At 43.8% G+C, this 22350-nt stretch overlaps 1 protein-coding gene across 6 annotated transcripts in view; it reads right to left on the bottom strand.

Moving 5' to 3' along the window:
• Positions 1–22057, bottom strand: part of TRMT11 (tRNA methyltransferase 11 homolog) — a 47431-nt gene extending 25374 nt beyond the window's left edge. For 3 of the 6 annotated variants that reach the window (XM_065400955.1, XM_065400956.1, XM_065400957.1), the window contains exons 1-9: positions 21947–22029; positions 18671–18736; positions 15715–15788; positions 12380–12461; positions 12193–12285; positions 10862–10996; positions 7178–7334; positions 2865–2945; positions 1157–1321 (exon numbers count right to left, since the gene is read on the bottom strand). In XM_065400955.1, the coding sequence (XP_065257027.1) occupies positions 1157–1321; positions 2865–2945; positions 7178–7334; positions 10862–10996; positions 12193–12285; positions 12380–12461; positions 15715–15788; positions 18671–18736; positions 21947–22015 (922 nt within the window). In that variant the 5' untranslated portion in view covers positions 22016–22029. Of the gene's footprint in view, positions 1–1156; positions 1322–2864; positions 2946–7177; positions 7335–10861; positions 10997–12192; positions 12286–12379; positions 12488–15714; positions 15789–18670; positions 18737–20580; positions 20622–21946 lie in introns of all 6 variants that reach the window. The other 3 variants (XM_065400958.1, XM_065400959.1, XM_065400953.1) reach the window with 3 other exon arrangements.
• Between the last annotated feature and the right edge of the window lie 293 nt (positions 22058–22350).

Genomic DNA, 22350 nt, shown 5'->3' with positions numbered 1-22350 from the left:
TAGAAAAATCTGTAACAGATATTTCAAAATGGTTGTAATTGTCTACATTTCAAAATAATTTTCCTAAAAATACTACACAAGTCTTTATTTTTACACATCTCTGCAAAGCTTTAAGAATGCTGTATAAACATTAATTCATCTTCAACACTTCTGTAAGCTTTCCTAATGCTCTTATCGCCATGGCATCATCTCCATTTTACAGATGTAGAAACTGAAGCACAGATTAAGGGCTTGATTCTAACACCCTTACTCGCAATGTGCGTTACCTTGTTTGGCCAGCGGTCCCAATGAAATCAATGGGACTGCTCCTGGAGCAAAGTAACATTCCCCAGGAACAAGGGCAACAGAATAGAGTCTTCACTGATTTGCTCATGGTAACGCAGCAAGGCAGGGCAGAGCTATAGTAGAGGTCAGAAGTTCCTGGCTCCCCATCCCACGTTTAGTCTAGTAGACTGCACTGCCTTTTAGGTCTCCTGCTCATGACAAACAGTGTCTAATAAAGAGACTCAAAAGAGCAGAGAACCTTTCATATCTTTACCATTGCTGGTAGTCAAGTGTGCAGAAGATGCACTAGAGTTTGTTTGAAATCATTTCAATGAGCACTTCAGGGCCTTAACCGAAGGCATGATTAAAGTCGGTCAGACCCTTTCCATGGACTTCAATAGTGTTTGAATCCAGGCCCAAGAGCAATGCAGTACAACTTAAAAATTGAACAGAAACCTCTCCTAACGTAGAAAGAAGTATGACTCAGTAAAGGTATAGGAGACAATAAGATTGGTTCCTATTCAGAAATATAACACTCTTTCAGTGGAAATAAGTTAACGAAACAAAAAACAAAATGTTATAGTTACAATGCTTTAATACGCTGGTCCATATTTCATTAGGTATTTAACATACTCAGATTAAATGTAGAAGTGGTCAAAATGCAGCCCCAATTTCTACAATGCTGCCTGTGATGTTCATCATTTCTAATGTGGAAATCACAGATTCCAGCACTCTATTAGCAGATTTGTGGTCTCCAGGAGGCCACGCTTATGTCAAGAAGGTAGATGCAAACTTCTCCAGTTTACACAAATTAAGAGCCAGGTTCCAATCTTTTGGATACCACAGTTAGGCTATTATGAATCATATATATTTAGGACATTAATCAACTTACGATCTGTAATAATTGCATCAAAAAGCATTTCCTTCCTCCATATAGGTTTTGATGCATCAGAAACGAGTGCATCAAGATAGTACTTCTCTAAACCATACTGCCGAAGGTTAGCTCTGATATTCTCATCTGGTCCTCTCCACTTCTGGTTCTTCCTGCTAGCCTTGCCTACAAGAAAATAAAAAAGGCATAGTCTAAGGCAGAGGTTTTCAACCTGTGGTCCGCAGACTATGTCTAAGATTCCCAAAGGGGTCCGCAAATGAAAAAAGGTTGAAAACCACTGATCTAAGGCAAATTAGATGTGGCAAAAGTGTTCTGATTTTTCATTATTTATTTTAAGAGAATAATATTACCTAGCTCTTATATAATGCTTTTCAACAGTAGATCTCACAACACTTCATAGGATTCATATTTGAGTAGTTGCCTTAAATAAAAACAATTTAAGAGCTCTTGTCACCAGACATGTTCTACTTATTGTGGAAAGTGGCTGTTGGGATTCTTTCAAGTATCAGAAGTTATTCTAGTCAAGCCTTCTATTTCAGTTACGTTGTTCCATAATGCAAATGAGAGGAAGAATAGTTCAATTAAACTCCCCTACTTCACAGAGATATTGTTAGGAAAGTTTACTAATGTTTACAAGGAACTCATGTTATGCTAACATACATCACATAAAACCCTATTCATACATCAAACTTAATCTACACAAAAATCTTTCAGAGTAGCAAAAATACTGTTAGAACTTTGGGTTTTGAAAGCTACTAAGAAAATAACTACTGTACGACAAAACAGGATGGTGCCACTAGTACTAGCAGTGGTCTATTTTTTTTTTTAATCCCTATGGTAGACTAACAGTGGCTAACCTTTTATCCTAATTTAACTCAGAAAACTAAAGGGATTCAATAAAGCCAATAGTCATTTCTCACCATGAAAGTACTTCTCTGGAATTTAACAGGAAGAGAGAACACATTTGTATCTAACTTTAATATGAAGATAATTTTCTCTCATCTTGAATATTTGCAGGTTAAGAAATACACACCTGTGGCATAAGGCATAATATCTCAATGGGAACATATAGTTGTAATACTGAATTCCACTACTTTGAACTGCACTATCAATATAACTAGACAACTCTAAAAATAGTTCAAAAAAGTTAAACAGTTTTTAGTAACAAAAACTGCCAATACAAACTGGTATTAAAGCCAAAATACTTAAAATTGAGCATTAGTGAGTTCCAACCCAGTGCAAAGAAAACACCCATCTCAAAGCCCAACTCCTCCTCATTCAGTCACGTTTAAGAAGTTTGGATAGAACCTCACTATGCTTGTCCCCATGACTCACTGGCTCTGGGACATCACTGGTAGCCAAACCAATCTACCTGCTAATCTTACCACTAAACTGAACCATGCCAGGCACTGCCACTCCAGATACCATCACTCAATGTTGTTGGATTGGCAGTTAAACTAGTTACACGTATTAGAAAACTTGAAAAAAAAAATCCCATCTTTATATCTTACTGATCCTTAATATTCAGAGTACTGCCTAGCTAGACTATATCCGTAAATGAGTTGATATATCACAGATGTTTCACAAAACAAATCCTGTGAAGAGGAATACTCCTTTCATACCTGGATCTACTAGTACCTGCTATAAAAGATACTTAAATACTGAAGAGTTAGAATTAACTTGTTCAGAAAGAAAATATATAACGTACCTAATCCATGGACAGTATTATAATCTATATCAGTACCACACACGTATGCTCCAAAACGTGCGGAGGATATAAGAAGGCCACCTGCAAAGAAAAGATAAAAGTGTATCGTCTGCTGTCATGGATATTGCTACCTGAGTCTGAGAAATTTGAAAACACATGTACCACTCTGGGTTACAATCAGATGGCAGTTGCCCCTTTCTATTAGAAATAATATTACTGTGAGGTCCCCTGTATGCCAACACTATTTTCCCTTTTATTCTCCTCACTGAACCTTCGTTTAACTTTGGAGGCTGATCGTACGGTCTGCTCACAAGGGTGACCATTTCTGCAAAGCAGGCATCCACTCCCATGTACTAAAGTGCATTGTCTTAAAATGTGATGGAATGAAAACCCTGAGATGTGGGCCACCTTCACAAGACGACACTGTGCAGTAGCCAAGATAATGACTTACATAATGGAATGGAGGGTATGGTTATAAAACTTGCAGATGACATCAAGATGGGAGAGGTTGCAAGCATTTTGGAGGACAGGATTAGAAATCCAAATGACTTTGACAAATTGGAGAATTGGTCTGAAATCAACAAGATTAAATGCAATAGACAAGTGCAAAGTACTTCACATAGGAAGGAAAGAATCAAATGCACAATTACAAAATGGGGACTAACTGGCTTGGTGGTGGTACTACTGAAAAGGATCTGGGAGTTATAATAGATCACAAACTGAATAGGAGTCAACAGTGTGACTCAACTGTGAAAAAGGCCAATATTATTCTGTGGTTTATTAACAGGAGTGTCATGGAAGACACAGGAGGTACTTGTCCCGCTCTGCTTGACACTGGTGAGGCCTCAGCTGGAGTACTGAATCTAATTCTGAGCACCACACTTTAAGAAAGATGTGGACAAATTTGTGAGAGTCCAGAGAAGAGCAACAAAAATGATAAAAGGTTTAGAAAACCTGACTTATTAGGAAACATAAAAAACAGTGGGCATGTTTAGTCTTGCAAAAAGAAGACTGATGGGGGACCTGATAACAGTCTTCCAATATGTTAAGGGCTGTTATAAAGAGAACTGTGATCAATTGTTCCTGATGTCTACTGAAGGTAGGACAAGAAATAATGAGCATAATCTGCAGAAAGGGAGATTTAAGTTAGACATTAGGAAAAAATTTAAGTAAAGCCTTGGAACAGGCTTCCAAGAGAGGTTGTGGAATCCCCCCTTCCCTCCACTGGAGGTTTTAAGAAACAGGATGGATAAATATCCATCGGGGATGGTCTACATTTGCTTGGTCCTGCCACAGTGCTGGAGGCTGGACTTGATGGCTTCTCAAAGTCCCTTCCAGTGCTACATTTCTATCCTGCTGGGTTATAGAATCAAACATCTGGGAAGAGCTGGTTTGTTCAGCACTTACACTCCCCTCCGGTTACCATAATACAATTAAATGAATATCAGTTTAAAAATCACTTCTGTCTGATAGTTTTTTTTAAACTTTCTATTGTTACAACTTATCCCTAAGGTTACTTAAAGTAAAATATTAGAGTGGGGAAAATATTGTTCTCAGTTTTTCCTAGTTTACTTTGTCCATTTCACAGCAGTTTGTGTAAATTCAATGTCCGTGTTTGTGGGAATGCTTCACACAGCAACAGGGACAGAAATTAAAATATTAGGAAAATGTAATTGTAAAAAGCACAACAATTGACAGTGTCAGATGCAGTACTTGAAATAATTCTAACTCATTTTTATAGTTAGATTTTAAATTGACAATGTCCCTTTAAAGTTATCCAAGTATGGCCAGAATGAAGACAGTTTATTTCCTCAGTTATTGTGATGGATAGGACTGTGTACAGTTACCGTTTGTCTTGGGTATATATATATATGTATGATTTACCCTTGAAATCATGCTACATCTGAACAGTATATAAAAGGGATTCAAGTGTTTCCTCTCTGCCCTGAACAGCTTCCAAAATAAGGAGAAGCATGGCAGTAGTGTACTTCCAAAGAGAAACTGCATTGTTGGGTTAAATTATTACTAAGGAGATGTCCATGACAGTAAGCCTAACATAATAGTACAAGGCCTTACAGTGCAACTATAGGCCAGACTCTGAACCTGCGACCCACAGTGCTGAGTGGTTATGCATACAGATCTTCCCATTTTAGTGAGTGGGACAGTTCCATAAGAGTCAACAGCTAACCAATGTGAGTAAGGGGTTCACAATCTGACCCTTTGTGCTTATAATACAGATTTTTATTTTAGCCGTAATCTGAAGAGGAGTTCCACACAGCTACATTAATCAAATGCTACCCATCACCATCTGTGTATTCTTAACACTCATTAAATATGCATGCTAAATATGCCATTTCAGAGGATTTAAAAAAAAACCTCTTACACTTATAAATTAATGAATTCAAATTAAGTAAAAATGAGGAGAAAAAAAATTGTCCTCCACTTTTCTTTGTTAATTGGATCCGGGAAAAACAAGGTTACTCACCCTAAAGGAGTCACCCATTTCCCTTCTCGACTGTAACCCCTCAGAACAGATGGGCAGTGCCTCCAGAAAGTCAAGACAAATTTAGCTAGCCCTTTCCCCAAGTATGATATACCACCCAGTCCTCTAAAGAGAGCAAGAAAGAGTACTTTGCTCATCTAATAAATTTTTTCTTGATTGCAGAAAAGGAAGAGTTAGGAAACATGAACTGACCACTCAATAAGTCTCTTGTTTTACCTCCCACCTATATCAAATAGTCACGCTTTAAAACTGAATCATAGAGAATACAAAATTGATGATAAAGAACATATAACACGGTCTTCAATTTCTGTACTTCCACCATTATTACAATGAATTCTTCCTGTTCTGTCTAACCTTACCTCCCTTGCCTACCTCTCTCTCCAAGTTTGATTTCCTAAGAGAATGAATTCCCCTGCAAAGTTGCTTTGTAACTTTAGTTTTTATTTAAACACAAATATTGTAATTAAATGAATCTGACAAGAAAAGCAGAACACAAGCCTAAGTGAATTTCCTTGACCTTCCAAAAAGCACTACCAATCTGTGACAACGGGGCGGGGGAGGAAGAGAACGGGACACAAGAAGAAGAGAAGAAGTTTCTGAAGAGATTATAGTGTGGACTGAAAATCTCAGTTTGCACATGAACTATATTATATACAAAATGTAGAATTGACAAACGCTTTGTATCATCTGCAAAACATTGATGCCATAAAATCAGGCTATTTTCCAAGTCATATTTACACATAATAAAGAGAATCAGTCCCATAACTGTGGGACCTGCTCCTCCCCATTCCTAACTTCTCAATGAGGACTTGCTGCCATTCATTCTCTGGACCCTTCCTGCCAACTAACCACTCCCTTCCCCTCCCGTCTACATTAGCACAGATACCTTTAGATCATTTCTTGTTCCCCTAGTTCCCTCTGGATACCTGATCAAAGTTCACCTAGATTTCACTAAGTCACATCCACTGCCCTCCTTCATCTATATCCTTTGAAGAAATTGATGAAATTATCTTGACATAATCTACTTAAATGGCACATCCTGAAACATACGCTTTTCCATTTCAAATTCAAACAAGGTGCAGGAAAAGGTACTTGAATGCCTCACAAGTGATCCAATAAATGGAATGAAAGCTCCCCCTACTGACTTGTCAGAAAAGGGAAAAAAAACCTCAGCCAGAGAAAGAAGTGGACAATTTTGTCACCACGTTTCCCTAGGACACAAGGAAGAGCTCATTATTTCCACCCTGGAAGAATGTGTTCCCACAATTGCCATGCTAATGTGTACAGTCGGGGGTGCTCTCTGCTCTTCAATACCATCCTAACAACTCCCCTACAAAAATGTTTTAAGAATGTTGCCCCTTGTGAGTTCCTAACTTCAAATTTCACATCATTTTGAAACTTAAGTTCTATTGACAGTCAGAGTGACTTTGGCTCCTAAGCAGTTACATAACTTCGGAAAATGGGACTTAGGCACTTTTTAAAATGTTACTCGAGGTAAATAAAGAATTGAGAAGGTACTTTGTTCTACATGTTCAGCAAATCTACCCAGTCCTTCTGAAGTTATAATCACTTCCCCTACAGGACTTGGGAAATAACCAAGCAGTTGATTTTATAATTATTCTTATTTGTACTGTGGCAGCACCCAGTCATGAACCAGGACGGGAGCCTCAGTCGTGAACCAGGACTTCACTGTGCTAGGCACTGTACAAACAAACAAAGACAGTCCCTCCCCTAAAGAACTTACTTTTAACACACAATGTATATAAAGCAAGCAATACCCAATTTTTTTCAGCAGTAGAAAAAGAAATACCTGTTCCAACAAATGGATCAAACACGACATCATTTGCTTTTACTCTCCCATGGTTTGCCATGATGAAAGACAAGCAGGCATCCATGCTTGTGTTCCCAATAAAATGCCTCCTTTTTACACTGTATGACTCAATAAGCTCCCTTTGCCCATCCGCAATCTGTAGAAACATTTAGAAAAAATCAGTGTGATGGCCCTGGATATAATACATAAGTAGACTAATAAACAGCCTTAATAATACTACATCACAAACAGAATATCAGGCATTCTTCATTGAATAGTATGCCACCTGGATTGAATCCACTGAAAATATACAAACGAGACTTCTCTATAAAAGAATTGGGGCAGGGGGTTGGGGTGTGGAAGGAGGTATGGGCTCTGGGTTGGATGTGCAGGTTCTGGGGTGGGGCCAGAAATGAGGGGTTCAGGGTTCAGGGTGCGGGAGGGGGCTCCGGGCTGGGGTTGGGATGCAAAGGATGGAGGGGTGAGGGCTCCAGCTGGGGGTGCGGGCTCTGATGTGAGGCCGCGGATGAGGGATTTGGGGTACAGGATCGGGGGCTGGGGCTGAGGGGTTCGGAGTGTGGGAGGAGGCTCTGGGCTGGGATTGAGGGGTTTGGACGGCAGGAGGGGGATCAGGGCTGGGGCAGGGGCGCTGGTGCGGGGGAGGGCTTGGGTACAGGCTCCGGGTGGGGCTTACCTCAAGCAGGTCCCGGACGCAGTGGCATGTTCACCCCTCCAGCACCTATGCGGAGGCATGGACAGGTGGTTCTATATGCTGCTCTGTCCACAGGCACCACCCCTGCAGCTACCATTGGCCGCAGTTCCCGGCCAATGGGAGCTGTGGGGGCGGCGCTTGGGGTGGGGACAGTGTGCAGAGCCCACTGGCTGCCCCTAAACATAGGAGCGAGGTGGACACATACCAGCTGCTTCCTGGGAGCCGCACGGTTCGGCAGCTAGCAAAAAGCACGCCAGCCCCACAGGGTGGCGCCACCAACCGGACAGTCAACGGCCTGGTCAGCGCCAGGATTCCTTTTCAACCGGGTGTTCCGGTCAAAAACCGGACACCTGGTCACCTTATTAGTGAGGAGGGTCAGCTGGACCCAGGCCTCTGTCCCATAATGGTATGTCTGCACTGCATCCAGGAGTGAGCCTCCCAGCCTGGGTCCACTGACTTGTGCTGGTGGGGCTTGCGCTAGCACAATAAAAAATAGCTTTGTTTGGAGACATTGCAGCTTGTGCTGAAGACTGAGGAGGGCTCGAGAAGCCAAGCTCCAGCCCAAGTCGCAATGTCTACATGGCTAATTTTAATGCACTAGCGTGAGCACCACCAACACAAGTCTGTAGACGTAGGCTGGCAGGCTTGCTCTCAGATGCAATGCAGACATATGCTACAGGGGCAAGCCACCTGGTTACGCCCAGAAAATTCAGAATTAAAGCTAAACTTAAAAAAATTCAAATATATTAATGTATTTATGTAAATGCATGGCTACATACACAAAACACTTAAGATCTACATTAAGGTCCTAGATACACTGGTTTTCCAGCTATGTTTATAAGCTATGTTTAAGTGCTGTTAAAAGCAAACTGTCTTCAGACCAGAACTTGTTGAAAAAAAATAGCAAACATTTTTAATGAGAATTTCAACCATCATATTTCTAACACAGTTTGGACAGAACCAACATAGGCAGGGTCAAACTACATTAGAACACTAATCTGCCAGCACAGTTCGATCCAATACAAACTGTCTGGCCAAACCACAGTAGAATCAAAAACAGGTTTCTATGTTTAAATATTGTTAAAAAGCCAGTACAGATGGGACAACAATGACTTTAGGCCTTTCACAGCATTTCAGCAACTCAAGGCCTTCTCTACATTAGTGACAGAGGTGGACAATACTCTTAGTAACTAAGAGCTAACCAAGTATCATTCCTGCTAGCAGCCCACGTGGTCACAATTGTCTTCTTGTAACCAGATCTTACTACTTGGTTAGGGGTCTTGTCCAGATATCAAAGTCTGTGTAAACAGGTTGGCTCGTCTTCCTTCCTTCTAGTTTTCTTTGCACTAGGACATCCAAGAGTGTCCTACCTGTAAACATGACCTCTGGATGCTCTATCCTTGCTGAAGCAGTACAAGAGACTAATTCAGATTTTCCCAGGATGCACTGATACAAATATAGTTAGGCAGGTAGCATGGTAGAATATGGACATGCCAATGTGACTGAACCATGGCTGTATTGTGAAAGACACTGCTGTATGAACACAAATCAATCACTTTTATTGTACATGGATCAGATGAACATGTACCAGCCAGTTTAAAAAACATGGCAGTACTTCCTATATAGTGTAGATGGGGATAAAGTCCGGCACTTCCAATGTTCTGCTCTATGAACCTCAACTTCTGATTTACGCTGAGTCAACAACTTCTGAGGTCCCAAGTTCATAGAATCATAGGACTGGAAGGGACCCCGAGAGGTCATCTAGTCCAGTCCCTTGCACGCATGACAGGACTAAGTATTATCTCAGACCATCCCTGATAGGTGTTTGGAGATTTTGAAGAGCAGGTTCGACAATGATGGAGATTCCACAACTTCCCTAGGCAACTTATTCCAGTGCTTAACCATCCTGACAGTTAGATAGATTTCCTAATGTCCAACTTAAACCTCCCTTGCTGCAATTTAAGACCATTGCTTCTTGCCCTATCCTCAGAGGTTAAGAAGAACACATTTTTTCCCCTCCTCCTTGTAACAACCTTTTATGTACTTGAAAACTATTATGTCCCCTTTCAGTCTTTTCTTTTCCAGACTAAACAAACCCATTTTTTCAATCTTCCCTCATAGGTCATTTTTTCTAGACCTTTAATCATTTTTGTTGCTCTTCTCTGGACTTTCTCCAATTTGTCCACATCTTTCCTCAAATGTGGCGCCCAGAACTAGACACATACTCCAGTTGAGGCCTAATCAGCGCAGAGTAGAGCAGAAGAATTACTTTCTGTGTCTTGCTTACAACACTCCTGCTAATACACCCCAGAATGATGTTCGCTACGTAGGTGTCATCCGGGGCCGCTTAGAGTCCCTAGGGGCAGGTTAGAACAGCCTCAGGGATGCCCTAATTTGGATCCAGCTGCCTATAGCTTCAGGAAGTTGTTCAGAGATCCTGGAATAGCTAGAGAGCGGTGCTTCAGCCACATACCTCCCTCCACACAACTTTACTCTGGGGGTAGCACAGGGAGGCTGTGTAGTACTATTAAGCCAGTATTGTGCCTTGCAGAGACTTGCTCCTATGTTGGAGAACTCCCCAGTGGACAGGTTTACAGCTCCTCTGTGCTGGCAGAGCTGCCATAAAGGGGATGTACATTGGCACTAAAATTCACTGGGTCTCTCATGTCTAATCTCTTTTCACAGACACCTTAATCTTTTCATTTTTGTTTACACTGATGAATTAACTTGCCTTTTCTTACCCACAATAAGGATTCCCAGAATTCTGCATTATCATTGATTTATACTATATATGGTGGCATAAACAACTAGTAAATTTTTAAAAAGCAGAGAATTTATCACTTTTATTTTTTTAAAGCCTTAAATTTACTTAAACTTTATTTTTTTAGAAATTAAATGTAAGTAATGATGCTAGAATCTGGCTTTTCTGATTATGCGAATTACTAAAATGTGATATAGTTTTTACCACTCACCCATCTACCAAAATATAAATCAAGAGGTTCTTCTGGAATGTTGTTAGGGTCCATTCCATAATCTTCCAGAATCCAGAAGATATGTTCTGGGTTTTTTAAATTCACTTTCCCTTCAAATGGCAGAAATTCCAGAGCCTGTATAAATAGCAAAAACAAATTCTAGACTTCCTGGGGAAATTTTTAAATAGCCAGGACAAGAAAAACAAAACATCTGTTAATAAGACATTAAAAGTTACCAGAAAACGGGGAAGGGGACAAGAAGATTGAGATTGCACTCTTTAGCTTCTTTCTGATGTATAAAGAAAGTCTGAATGGTTTTGGATTGAAGATAGGTCAGGAGCCATTGTGTTTATTATTACATGTGCATTGCTCACTTCTAAAAGAGATCTACTGTGAATACTAAATATGGAATTTTCAAATTAAAACTTTTTTTTCAAGTCAAGCCAAAAGGTACCTGCTCTCAGTAAGGACTATAGCTACACCAAGGTCTAGTTTAAAAATTCGGACATTTTTCATGTAGCCACTTAAAAAAATATTCTAGCCATAATGGAGGTGAGAGGGGAGGGAGAGGATTCACCCCACTCCCTTGTAAGTGAGAAACAGCTGAAGGAATTTTGCTCAAACTTCCTTACTGCAACCCAACACCACAAAAATTAGAATCAACAATAGTGAAAATTTCAGCAAGGTATATAAAATAGGTGGTTATAAAGATTGCATAAGTACAGTTGTCACTATTTCTCTAAAAGACCATGGGAATATACAAAAATGACCATTCGTTTACTAACGCTTCTTGATTAAAACACTATTCTAGTTAACGAGGAGACAGCATGGTCCAGCAGATTGGGCACAGGACCAGGAATCAGAAGACTATTTTCAGCTCTGCAGCTAACTCATTGTATCACATTGGACAAGCCACTTAAGTCAAAGTTTTCCAAACACAAATTCCTAAAGTAAAGGCACCTGAACGTGGCCAGATTTCCAGAGGTGCTGTGTCCAGAAGTCCATTGCCTAACTTTAGCCATCCAACTTTGAACATTTTGGCCTTAACACCTCTGTGCCTCAGTTTCCCCATCTGTAAAATAGGTACACTGATACTTGTTTTTCTTCATAAAAAGGTTTTGAGTGAGATCTATTAGGGAAAGTACCAACTGTGGGATCTTCAACAGATTTTGAGTTAGGTACACAGCTCCCAATCAATTTCAAACAAGATTAGGGTGGGTGACTCCCTTAAACCCTTTTGAAAATCCCAACACAAGCGTAAATGTGCTAACATTGTGGTACTCATATGAATACATGAAGTTGAAAATAGATTAAAAAAAAAATCCACTTACATCTATCCTTTTAATTTTTTCCTCTTGTGTCAGTGTTTTGTTAAATGCATGAATATGTATTTTGTATGTTGAGTTTGACTGTAGATATGGAACCTAAAATAAAGAAAAAACATCTTTTGGTTAGTACAAATTGCAATGCTAGCCTGTGAGACTGTGAAATTAATCGCCTAGATTTTTATACACATACCATCTTCTCCATTGGGTAGTTCTTCAGAGATGTGTACAGTTCCTCTGCAGATTTTCCCTGACCCCACAGTTCAAATATAGACCTGGAAATTCCATGATTATTAGATTGCTGTCAGTGAAGAAAATGATGCCTTATAAAATAAACACCCTATTTCACACTGAGTCTTCTTGCTCAACACATTCAGGCACTGATTCAGGAAACGGGGTCTCGTTTTGTTAATTGGGGCCTCAGTGATGCTTTCCCTCTCTTGCATCACATGCTGGAGATGCAAATTTTAGTTCCTATGTTATGGGATCCTTAAAAAATATCCTTCATTTAACAATGTTACGATGGTAGTAATTAATGCTACCAGGCATGACTCACCTACAAAAATTCACTCACATTTAAAATGTTCAAGAAAGAGCATTCAGGCTGAAATTCTGTTCTTTACCTATTTCCAAGTGGTTAGGTATCATTATACCTGAGCATTATACTGTGCTGTAATGCCCAGGGTATAATGGGACCAGCTACCATCAGAGGTTCTGTCTCATTTTTAAGATGCTCTGTCTTATGCCATTTTGAGACAGATCATTAACATTAACACCACCAACTTTTTATGGATTTCCTTTGCTTTCTATACTGCCAGTTTTAAGGGGAAAAAATCCTCTTGGAAGCTATGAGAGTTGACACCTTACCCTAACTCAGAGGTGGGCAAACTGATGCGGCCCGCGGAACCATTCTACCTGGCCCCTGAGCTCCTGCCCTGGGGAGGCTAGCCCCCGCCCTCCCCCCTGCTGTCCCCCCACCCCCACAGCCTCAGCTCACTGCACCGCCGGCACAATGCTCTGGGCAGCGGGGCTGCAAGCTCCTGGGGTAGCGCAGCTGCAGAGCCCGGGCTGACCCGATGCTCTGTGCTGCGCGGAGCATGGCCTGGCTCCAGCTGGGTGGCATGGCTGTAGCGCCACCAGCCACCGGTACTCCAGGCAGCGTGGTAAGGGGACAAGGAGCAGGGGAGGGGGGTTGGATAGAGGGTAGGGGAGTTCGGGGGGTGGTCAGGGGTGTGGATGGGGTGGGGGCGGTCAGAGGGCAGGGAACAGGGGGGTTGAATGGGGGTGGGGGCTATGGGGGCGGTCAGGGAGAAGGGGTGGTTGGATGGGGCAGGGGTCCTGGGGGGGGGCAAGTCAGGAAGGAGGGGGGGTTGGATAGGGCAGTGGGGGGCAGTCAGGGGCAGGGGTTCCGGGGGCGGTCAGGGGACAGGGAGAAGAGGTGGTTGGATGGGGCAGGAGTCCTGGGGGGCAGTCAGGAAGGAGAGGGGGGGTTGGATGGGGCAGCAGGGGGGCAGTTAGGGGCAGAGGGTCTGGGGGCGGTCAGGGGACAGACAGCAGGGGGGGTGGATGAGGCAGGGGTCCGGGGGGGGAGGGGCGGCAGTCAGGGGGCGAGAAGCAGGGGGTTCGGATAGGGGGCAGGGGCCGGGCCACGCCTGGCTGTTTGGGGAGGCACAGCCTTCCCTAACCGCCCCTCCATACAATTTCTGAAACCTTATGTGGCCCTCAGGCCAAAAAGTTTGCCCGCCCCTGACCTAACTCTTCCTTTTGAACAGTTATACACACCATAGTTTGTCTTTTCTCCCATTCAAATATCCTAATCCAATGGCCTTTTCATGCCATAAAATCCCTTTTTCAGTACCAGGAACCTTAATGGTACCATATATTGCTATACGTTCTTATGGTGCATTTGCAGAACACAACATGTTAAGAACTCTTACAAAATATCTAAGGATTAGTCACTGCACAGCACCTTATTTTCAAAGATCAGGGTCTAACATCTTAAGGAAATTCTTCAAAATGCTCAAAGGTTCTAGTTAGCTCAAACTGACATGCAAATGAGCTATATTTTATTAAGCAGCAACAAAAGCCACTCAGAATAAGTCATTTTATTAATGTATTCAGTTCCTGAAAGTGTTATTTAAAGCTAAATTTGTAATCTGCATTTCCCCTGGAAAATAGGACATTTTTGAACAGTCTGCTATTTCTTCTCACAGCATCTGTGTTTCTATCTACTGTGAGATTTTAAATTACTCAGAGTAAGAGCTAAAGAAATGCTGACAGTATAAACTGCATTAAGCAGAACTGAATATTAATCTTTGTCATTTGATGTAATGTTAGAGGGATATTTTAAAAAAGGCGTTAGGCCCACATCTCACCTATTTATCTATCTGTTGTCAAAGACCTCGTCATTCGTTTTTTTGTTGCTGGTGTTGGGGTTTTTTAATAGTGCTTCCAAGTACAGTACTTAATCACCTTCATTGCTAGCAACCTGGAAAACCATCAACAACCTTATACTAAAACTAGTGTGTGGGCACAATGGGTGAAAAAAATACGAGCAGCTATACCAGGTTCATTCTTTCTAAGGGATATCCTTAATTATTCTTTTGTTATTTAATATTAGAAATACATTTGTTGAAGGCACCCTTTATAAAAGATCACTACCACTTAGGTGAATTTCAAAAAACATTTTGCTGAAAACAAATCAATTTCCTTTCCCATTGTTGTTTGAAGTAGACCAGAATTTATCCCCAAAGGACATACAACTATATTTTACCATATAAAGGCGCATTTGCATGAGCACACTCATGGCCCAGCATAGATGAAACTGAATACATGATGCAATCGACAGTCAAAAAGACATAAGGCTTTCTTTTCAGCCCCCAGACTACTGAGTCTGGTCTGCAAAGTGCCATATAATGGACACAGCCTTCTGCAGTTTGAAAAGCATGTAGGGCTGTATTCTCCAAAACAAGGAGACCTCATCTTAAGGGAGAATAGCACTAGCTCCCTGGAACACTTCCCCCTCCCTAGGACCTGCTGGAAGGCTCTCTGCTGCAGCTCCACAGGCTGAGGACTCAGCATTCAGGAGTGGAAGAGTGAAGCCAGGAAGCAGCTACTCTATACCCCTTCTTTTTTTAAATTCAGTGTTTAACTCTTATCTATCACTTACAACTGATGTAAAAATAAAAATATACCCAAACGGATTAAAAATATCTCTCCCCTTTCTCCTTCAAAAAAGTCACTAACTTAACATGACACAAGGTGTCCAAACAAATTTGCCACAAGGTTGTCAATGTGAAGAAATAAGTATTGTACTCTGCAATGAAGAACACAGGATAAGACCGCTAAAGAGACTTGAAACCAAAGAATAAAGACCGATTCTTTTCAATCGGTCATATTTCATTTCAACAATGTGTACACATTTTCAAAGTTTCAATCTTGAAATTAAAAATAAAGATTCCATGTAAAAATATATGCCACAAAATAGCTGAACATGTTGCCCAGGTGTATGTAATTTGTAACTCTTACTTTGCACATACTGTCCTTTTCATTAGTCCTCTTGCCATCTCTTCTGAAGGAATATTGAGAATCCAAAATGGAGACTGAAATAAAAAGACAGTAAGAGAAATCCGAGTGCTAAGAAGAGGATATCACAAGATACACTATACAATTAAGATTACCTATATAAAATTACAATACGCAATCAAAGGTACAAGAACACCTTTTTTCTGGTTCTGATGTTAACTGCTGTATAAATATGAGGAGGTAATACTCAGTTTGAGGTCAAACAAGAGTAGCTGGAATGCACGCGCACACACACACACACGACAGAGCATGTGTAGATAGTGCAAAATAGTAGATTGTCCACTTGTTTATTCATCCTTCCTCAAAGAACCCTGTAGAAGCATAACCTGACAGTTGTATTTACATTTAGTTATCCTTGTTTTGTTTTAAGTAACTGCTAAGACTAAAATTTAATACCTTCACTTTTCTAGACATTCACACATTAGATTCAGAGAGAAAAAACCCAAATCCAATCAGGACTCCAGCTACTGCAATTCTAGCAATTCTCATCGCTCAACTGCTTTAGAAAGAAGCAACAGACTTCCAGTAGATGGCACTATTTCTTTTAAGATTATAGTCAGTAGCATGTATGGCAACTACCCTTCAACAGTTCTATCTTGAGACGTCACATGAAGGGTAGAAAGCAGACATTAGAGCAGGGGTGGGCAAACTATGGCCCATGGGCCGAATCCAGCCTGCTAGCCGTTTTAATCCGGCTCTCAAGGTCCGGCTGGGGAGCAGGGTCTGGAGCTTGCCCCGCTCCAGCCGGCGAGCAGGGTTGGGGGCTGCTCCACATAGGTCCCAGAAGTAGCGGCATGGCCCCCCCTCCAGCTCCTACGTGTAGGGGCAGCCAGGGGACTGTGCTCTGCATGCTGCCCCCGCAGCTCCCATTAGCCGGTAACCACAGCCAATGGGATCTGCAGGAGCGGTGCCTGCAGACAGGGCAGCATGCAGAGCCACCTGGCCGCGCTGTCACACAGGAGCCAGAGAAGGGACATGCCGCTGCTTCCGGGAGCCGCTTGAGGTAAGCACTACCCAGAGCCTAAACCCCTGAGCCTCTCCCTATGCCCCAACCCCCTGCCCCAGCACTGATCCCCCTCCCGCCCTCCAAACCCCACAATCCCAGCCCAGAGCACCCTCCTGCACCCTAAACCCCTCATCCCCAGCCCCCGCCTCCACCCCATCTGGAGCCTTCACCCCCCAAACACACCCCACTCCCCCGCTCCAGCTCAGAGCCCCCTCCTGCACTCCTCATTTCTGGCTCTACCCTGGAGCCCGCACCCCCAACCAAAGCCCTCACTCCCTCCTGCACCCCAACCCCAATTTTGTGAGCATTCGTGGCCCGCCATACAATTTCTATTCCCCAAGATGCTGGCAGAACAGGTTCCAACTCATGGGGCCGAGGGGTTTGGGAGGGGGTCAGGTCTGGGGCAGGGGTTTGGGGCACGGGAGGGGATCAGGAGTGCAGGCTCTGGGCGGCACTTACCTCAAGCAGCTCCCAGAAGCAGCGGCATGTCCCCCCTCCAGTTCTTATGCGGAAGCACGGCCAGGCAGCTCTGTGCGCTGCCCCGTCCGCAGGCGCCGCCCCTGCAGCTCCCATTGGCCGCTGTTCCCAGCCAATGGGAGCTGCGGGGGTGGCGCTTGGGGTGGGGGCAGCCTGCAGAGCCCCCGGCTGCCCCTATGCGTAGGAGCCAGAGGGGGGACATGCTGCTGCTTCCAGGAGCCGCGCGGAGCGGGGCAATCCCCCAACCCTGCTCCCCGGCTGGAGCACCGGAGCAGGGCAAGCCCCGGATCCCGCTCCCTGCCGGAAGCTCAAGGGCCAGATTAAAATGTCTGGAGGGCCAGATGCAGCCCGGGCGGGCCATAGTTTGCCCACCCCTGATCTATCACATAGTCCAGCTTGCCTGGGTGACAAGATAGACTGGAATGCCCAAGGGCACTGTCTGTGACTCCATCATAAGACTGTTACAGTGCTTCAGGAGTTTATGTTTATTACTGGGTTGGTGAAATCTAATTACAGAACTTACAACCAACTTAGGGTTTCTGCCCTTTTTTGAAAGTCTGCCCCGAGGTTGGCACTCATGGTCGTGAATCACTTCAGACTGTGACACCCCCCATTTCCCTCTTTCCCCCCCCCATTAGGGTCTCCTATTATCCCCCCCATTCAATTTGTGTGAACCTCCATACCCCCATGGCAGGGGCTCCGTGTATCCCATTCTCAATATGAGGTTCCCCCAATCTCCATCACTTGGGGATTCTGTGTGCCCCCCCCATAGCTCCTCCCCTTATTCCTGGGTCTCCCATTCTCCTCTTCCCTGCCAGGGGCTCTGTGTGCCCCCCACTCCTCCTATAGCAGGGTCTCCCATTCTTCCCCCCATACCATTATTTGTCTGTGAGATAAGTCATTCAGGGTGTCAGCATTTAAAACTCTCTTGGGAGGATGAGTAGGAGTACTGTTATGCTGGACAGTGTTGATGGTTGCCATCAACGAGTTGTTTGAGCTATAGACAATTGCAGAATGCTTGAAGCTGTGACTGTGCTAAATATAGCAGCAGCACCACATGCCCTCCATTTCCCCCTCTTTTGGTCTTCCAGTTCTCCCCAAAATCAATAGGGTTCTGACAGCTGATGTTTAGAGTGTTCCCTAAAATTTTGGTATTGACTGGATACAGATTTCAAAAGTTTTTGCGTTACATGCACACAAACACACACAGAAATGCCATAAAATTGAATGTAAGGCCGCCACAAACTCCACCAATGACAGTTTTTGGAAAATGCTCTCTTCTCCCAAGCATCTTTGAAATTTGATCAGCTACTCAAAATGAATAAAGATAATACAAAGAAAACACATAAGTCAAGTCAATCTATCGCAAGTAGCCAATATATATATTTGCAAGTAAAACATTTGGACTCAACTTACATTTATACAAATTTCTTGTTGACTGCTGAATTGTCCACCACAAAGTGAGAGCAAGGACTTTATCTCCTACAATGAAAACATTGAAGGACAAAAAATTTTTAGAAAACAGAAGTATTGTTCCCATACCATAATTTCACATACTACATCTACAATAACTTTATACTAGAAACAAAATTTCAAAGAGACTTCAACAACAATGTTATGATAGTTCTTATGTCCAATATTAATTCATAGGAGGAGCCAACTATTAAAAATCTTAGGAGAGGAGAAAAATCTGACATTGTGGTAGCGAATGACTACTTAAATGTTACTTAAATATTCCACTTGGAAAATGAACTTTTTTTTTTTTACTACAGCCTAAAAGTACCCTCTGATAGCAGTAATCCATTGATTAGTTATCCAATGCACAATGGGATTAGGATAAAATGATTAGGCTAATTTTTGACAAGCTCCAGTGTGCTTCATTTTTATACTTACCTCTCTCTGGAATTCCTAATATTTAACATGGTTGTACACTCACTATAACTATAACTGAATTCTGGGTAATGGGTCTAGTCATAGAAAGCTTCAAGTGTATTATTAGCGAGGCAAGTCCCTCTTGAGGAAAACAATGGCAGGAGTCCATTCTTTCTGCTTCCTTCTCTGCTTACAGAGATCTTGATAACTTGCTCTGTTGGATGCATTTTCCATAGTAACTGAAGTTAGAGACTGTAAACTGAAGCAGGAAGATTATGAATCCCAGAGCAACCATTAAATACTAAGGAACAAGAGAATAATGAACTAGAATAGGCTTTCAATCTCTGATGTCTCTGTTGTTTCTCAAGATACTTCTCTTGGAGATCTATCCATATCAATAAATATCCTGAAAGGATGAACTTCACATTCATTTTCTAACAGATGACTACCTATACCCTCACAAAAGTATCCTTATAAATACATATGCCTACATTTTATTATGGACTGAGAATTACATGGGGATGGAAGACAAAAGGAAGAAGTCATTCAGTATTCCCCAAAATCACCGGATAATGCTAGTCATCCACTGTTTTAGTAAGACTGCTTTTATGACCATTTTCCCCTTCTATTTTCTATAGAAATTAAGAGGATGCTAGAGTTTTCCAAAAGCGAGTTACTCGCCAGCTTGCACAAGGTGAATAAAATGCCATTAGTTGTTTCATTATGATCATAGTAGTCATGGGACCACATGGGTACACGAGTAGATATTACATATGGGTTGGTGACGTTTCCTGACAATGTTAAAAAGGAGAGTTTATAATTACAGTAAAATCTTTGTTATCCGGCATGTTGGGGGAATAGGGGATGCTGATAAGTCAAAAATTCCGGTTAACTAAGAGAGAAGGAGTTTGGGCGTGGGAGGGGTGTGGGGCAGAGATTTGGGGTGAGGGAAGGGTTTTGGGGTGCCAGATCTGGGCGGTGCTCACCTCGGGCGGCTCCCCACAAGCAGCAACATATCCCTGCTGCTCCTAGGTAGAGGCACAGCCAGCAGCTCTGTGCGCTGTCTCTGCCCACAGGCGGAGCCAGCGATCGGGGTGGGGGGGGGGGCAGCGCACAAAGTCTCTGTGGCCGTTCATCCACCTAGGAGCAGCAAGGACAGGTCGCCACTTGCAGTGAGCTGCCTGAGGTGAGCACCGCCCAGATCTGGCACCCCAAAACCCCTCCCATGCCCCAAACCCCTGCCCCGAGCCCCCTCCTACACCCAAACTCCCTCCCAGAGCCCACACCCCGCAACCCCTCCCAAAATGCCAGTTTCTAAAGCTTTCCGGCTGGTAAAGTGCCAGATAACACAGCTTTTACTGTATTTGTTTCCAATAGTGCCCACAGTGTGCTAGCTGCTTTCCAAACATAATTCCAAACTTCAAAGTGGCCTTAATCATCTCTGAAAATCCTACCTGGTACAGAAGTTTGAAGAGAAGACAAGACACTCTGTGCCCTGAAACAGCCAATGAAGATATATTCAGTAGAGCTAAAAAATACACTCATGTATGTTTTTTGCTCCTCGCTCTTTTTATATGTATCTATGGGTGTGTATCTATGGATAAAAGACCTGTGGCATGGCCACAACTGGCCTGGGTCAGCTAACATGGGCTCGTGGGACTAGAAATCACTCTGTAGATGTCCACACTCGGGCTGGAGCCCAAGCTCTGGGACCCTCCAGCCCGAGCCCGAATTTCTTTTTCAGCCCCGGAATCTGAGCCCCACAAGCCTGAGACATCTGACCCAGGCCAGCAACAGATTTTTTATTCCTGTGTAGATACACCCTATGAGACAGTTGGGTTTGCTTTGTTTTTGTTGCTTTGCTTACTTAGTGTGCCTAAAATTTGACTATATAAACCTCATCCCTTTCCCCGTCAATAACACCATCACCAACACCACCAATGTACAAATAAAGTAGCATCTTTTTACAGAAGCTGTTTCTTACGATCTATACGTATCACTAACTGCTACAAACAGCACATTTCTACACGTAGCAATTTCACAAGAAACTCTGCAGGCCTTCTATGCCTGAAAGAAGCCACTAGATAACTAAAACCCACCAATCAAACACCTGCTAAAACTATTCAGCAGGATAATTCAATCCAATTTACTAGATTTACTCAGCTTTTGCAACCAGTTATGCCTCTGGGGACAAGACACCAACAGAAATGGTACATCCGTAATTCTGTAAAGACTCCATGTTTGTTAGAACATAAGAATGGTCATACTGGATCAGACCAATGGTCCATCTAGCCCAGTATCCATCCCCTGTCGGCCTGTCCCAGCATCTGGCAGTCAGAGACTTAGGACACTTAGAGCATGGGGTTGTTGTGTTCCTAATCATCTTGACTAATAGCCATTGCTGGACCTATCCTCTCCCTGTTGCTGGGTTCACGTTTAATGACTGCAGGGCAGAGCTGGGACGATTCCCTCCGCTAACCCACATACAGAAAAGACAAGCAAGCTTGTGGGGCCATCTCAGCCAACGGGGCACACACAAGCCAGCTCGATGCCAGGCTAGGAGGGACGGCACAGTCCCCAAAGAGAGTCACAACAACCCTCCCTCCCGCGATAGGGGGGAAAGCGAGAGAGGAGCCTGTCCCACGAGCGGGGCAGGGGCCGCTGGCAAGGGAGGGAGCGGGCCGGGGGGGCTGAGGTTTGCACGCCCGCCCGCCCGCACACACCGATGGTGCTTCAGGGACGAGGTACCCCCCAGCTCCTGCCCCGCAGGAGGCACGTACCCAGCAGGAGCTGCCCCGCCCCCTGCGCCCCGGCTCTCACCGGCAGCCGGAACTCCAGGTTCTCCTGCGCCAGCAGCAGCAGGTAGTACGGCAGCGGCCCGCGCGCCATAGCCCCGCCAGAACCCATGGAGTGCTCCGCCCAACTCCGCATGCGCCGCCGGGGGAGGGCGGAGCCAGGGGTACTGGGGTGGGCGGGGGCTCGTGCAGGCTGAAGCGCGGCGGGGCGGGGCCTTGGGGCGAGTGTGGCCCCTCGCTTTGGCCCGTTACGGGCTCACGTCTGCGGCCGCCGGCCGGCCGCGGTCACAACAGCGGCCAGACTCGAGGGGAAGAGCCGGCCGCGCCACCACGGAAATCTGACGGGATCTGGGGGAGCCCGAGCCCTCCCCCATTGCAAGGGGCCACCCCCCTGGACGTGACGTGACGCGACTCCTTTGACCCAACAGG

The sequence above is a fragment of the Emys orbicularis genome, chromosome 3, assembly GCF_028017835.1.
Source record: "Emys orbicularis isolate rEmyOrb1 chromosome 3, rEmyOrb1.hap1, whole genome shotgun sequence".
Lineage (NCBI taxonomy): Eukaryota > Metazoa > Chordata > Testudines > Emydidae > Emys > Emys orbicularis.
The sequence above is the reverse complement of the archived record's forward strand: the minus strand, read 5'-3'. Positions and strand labels throughout refer to the sequence as shown.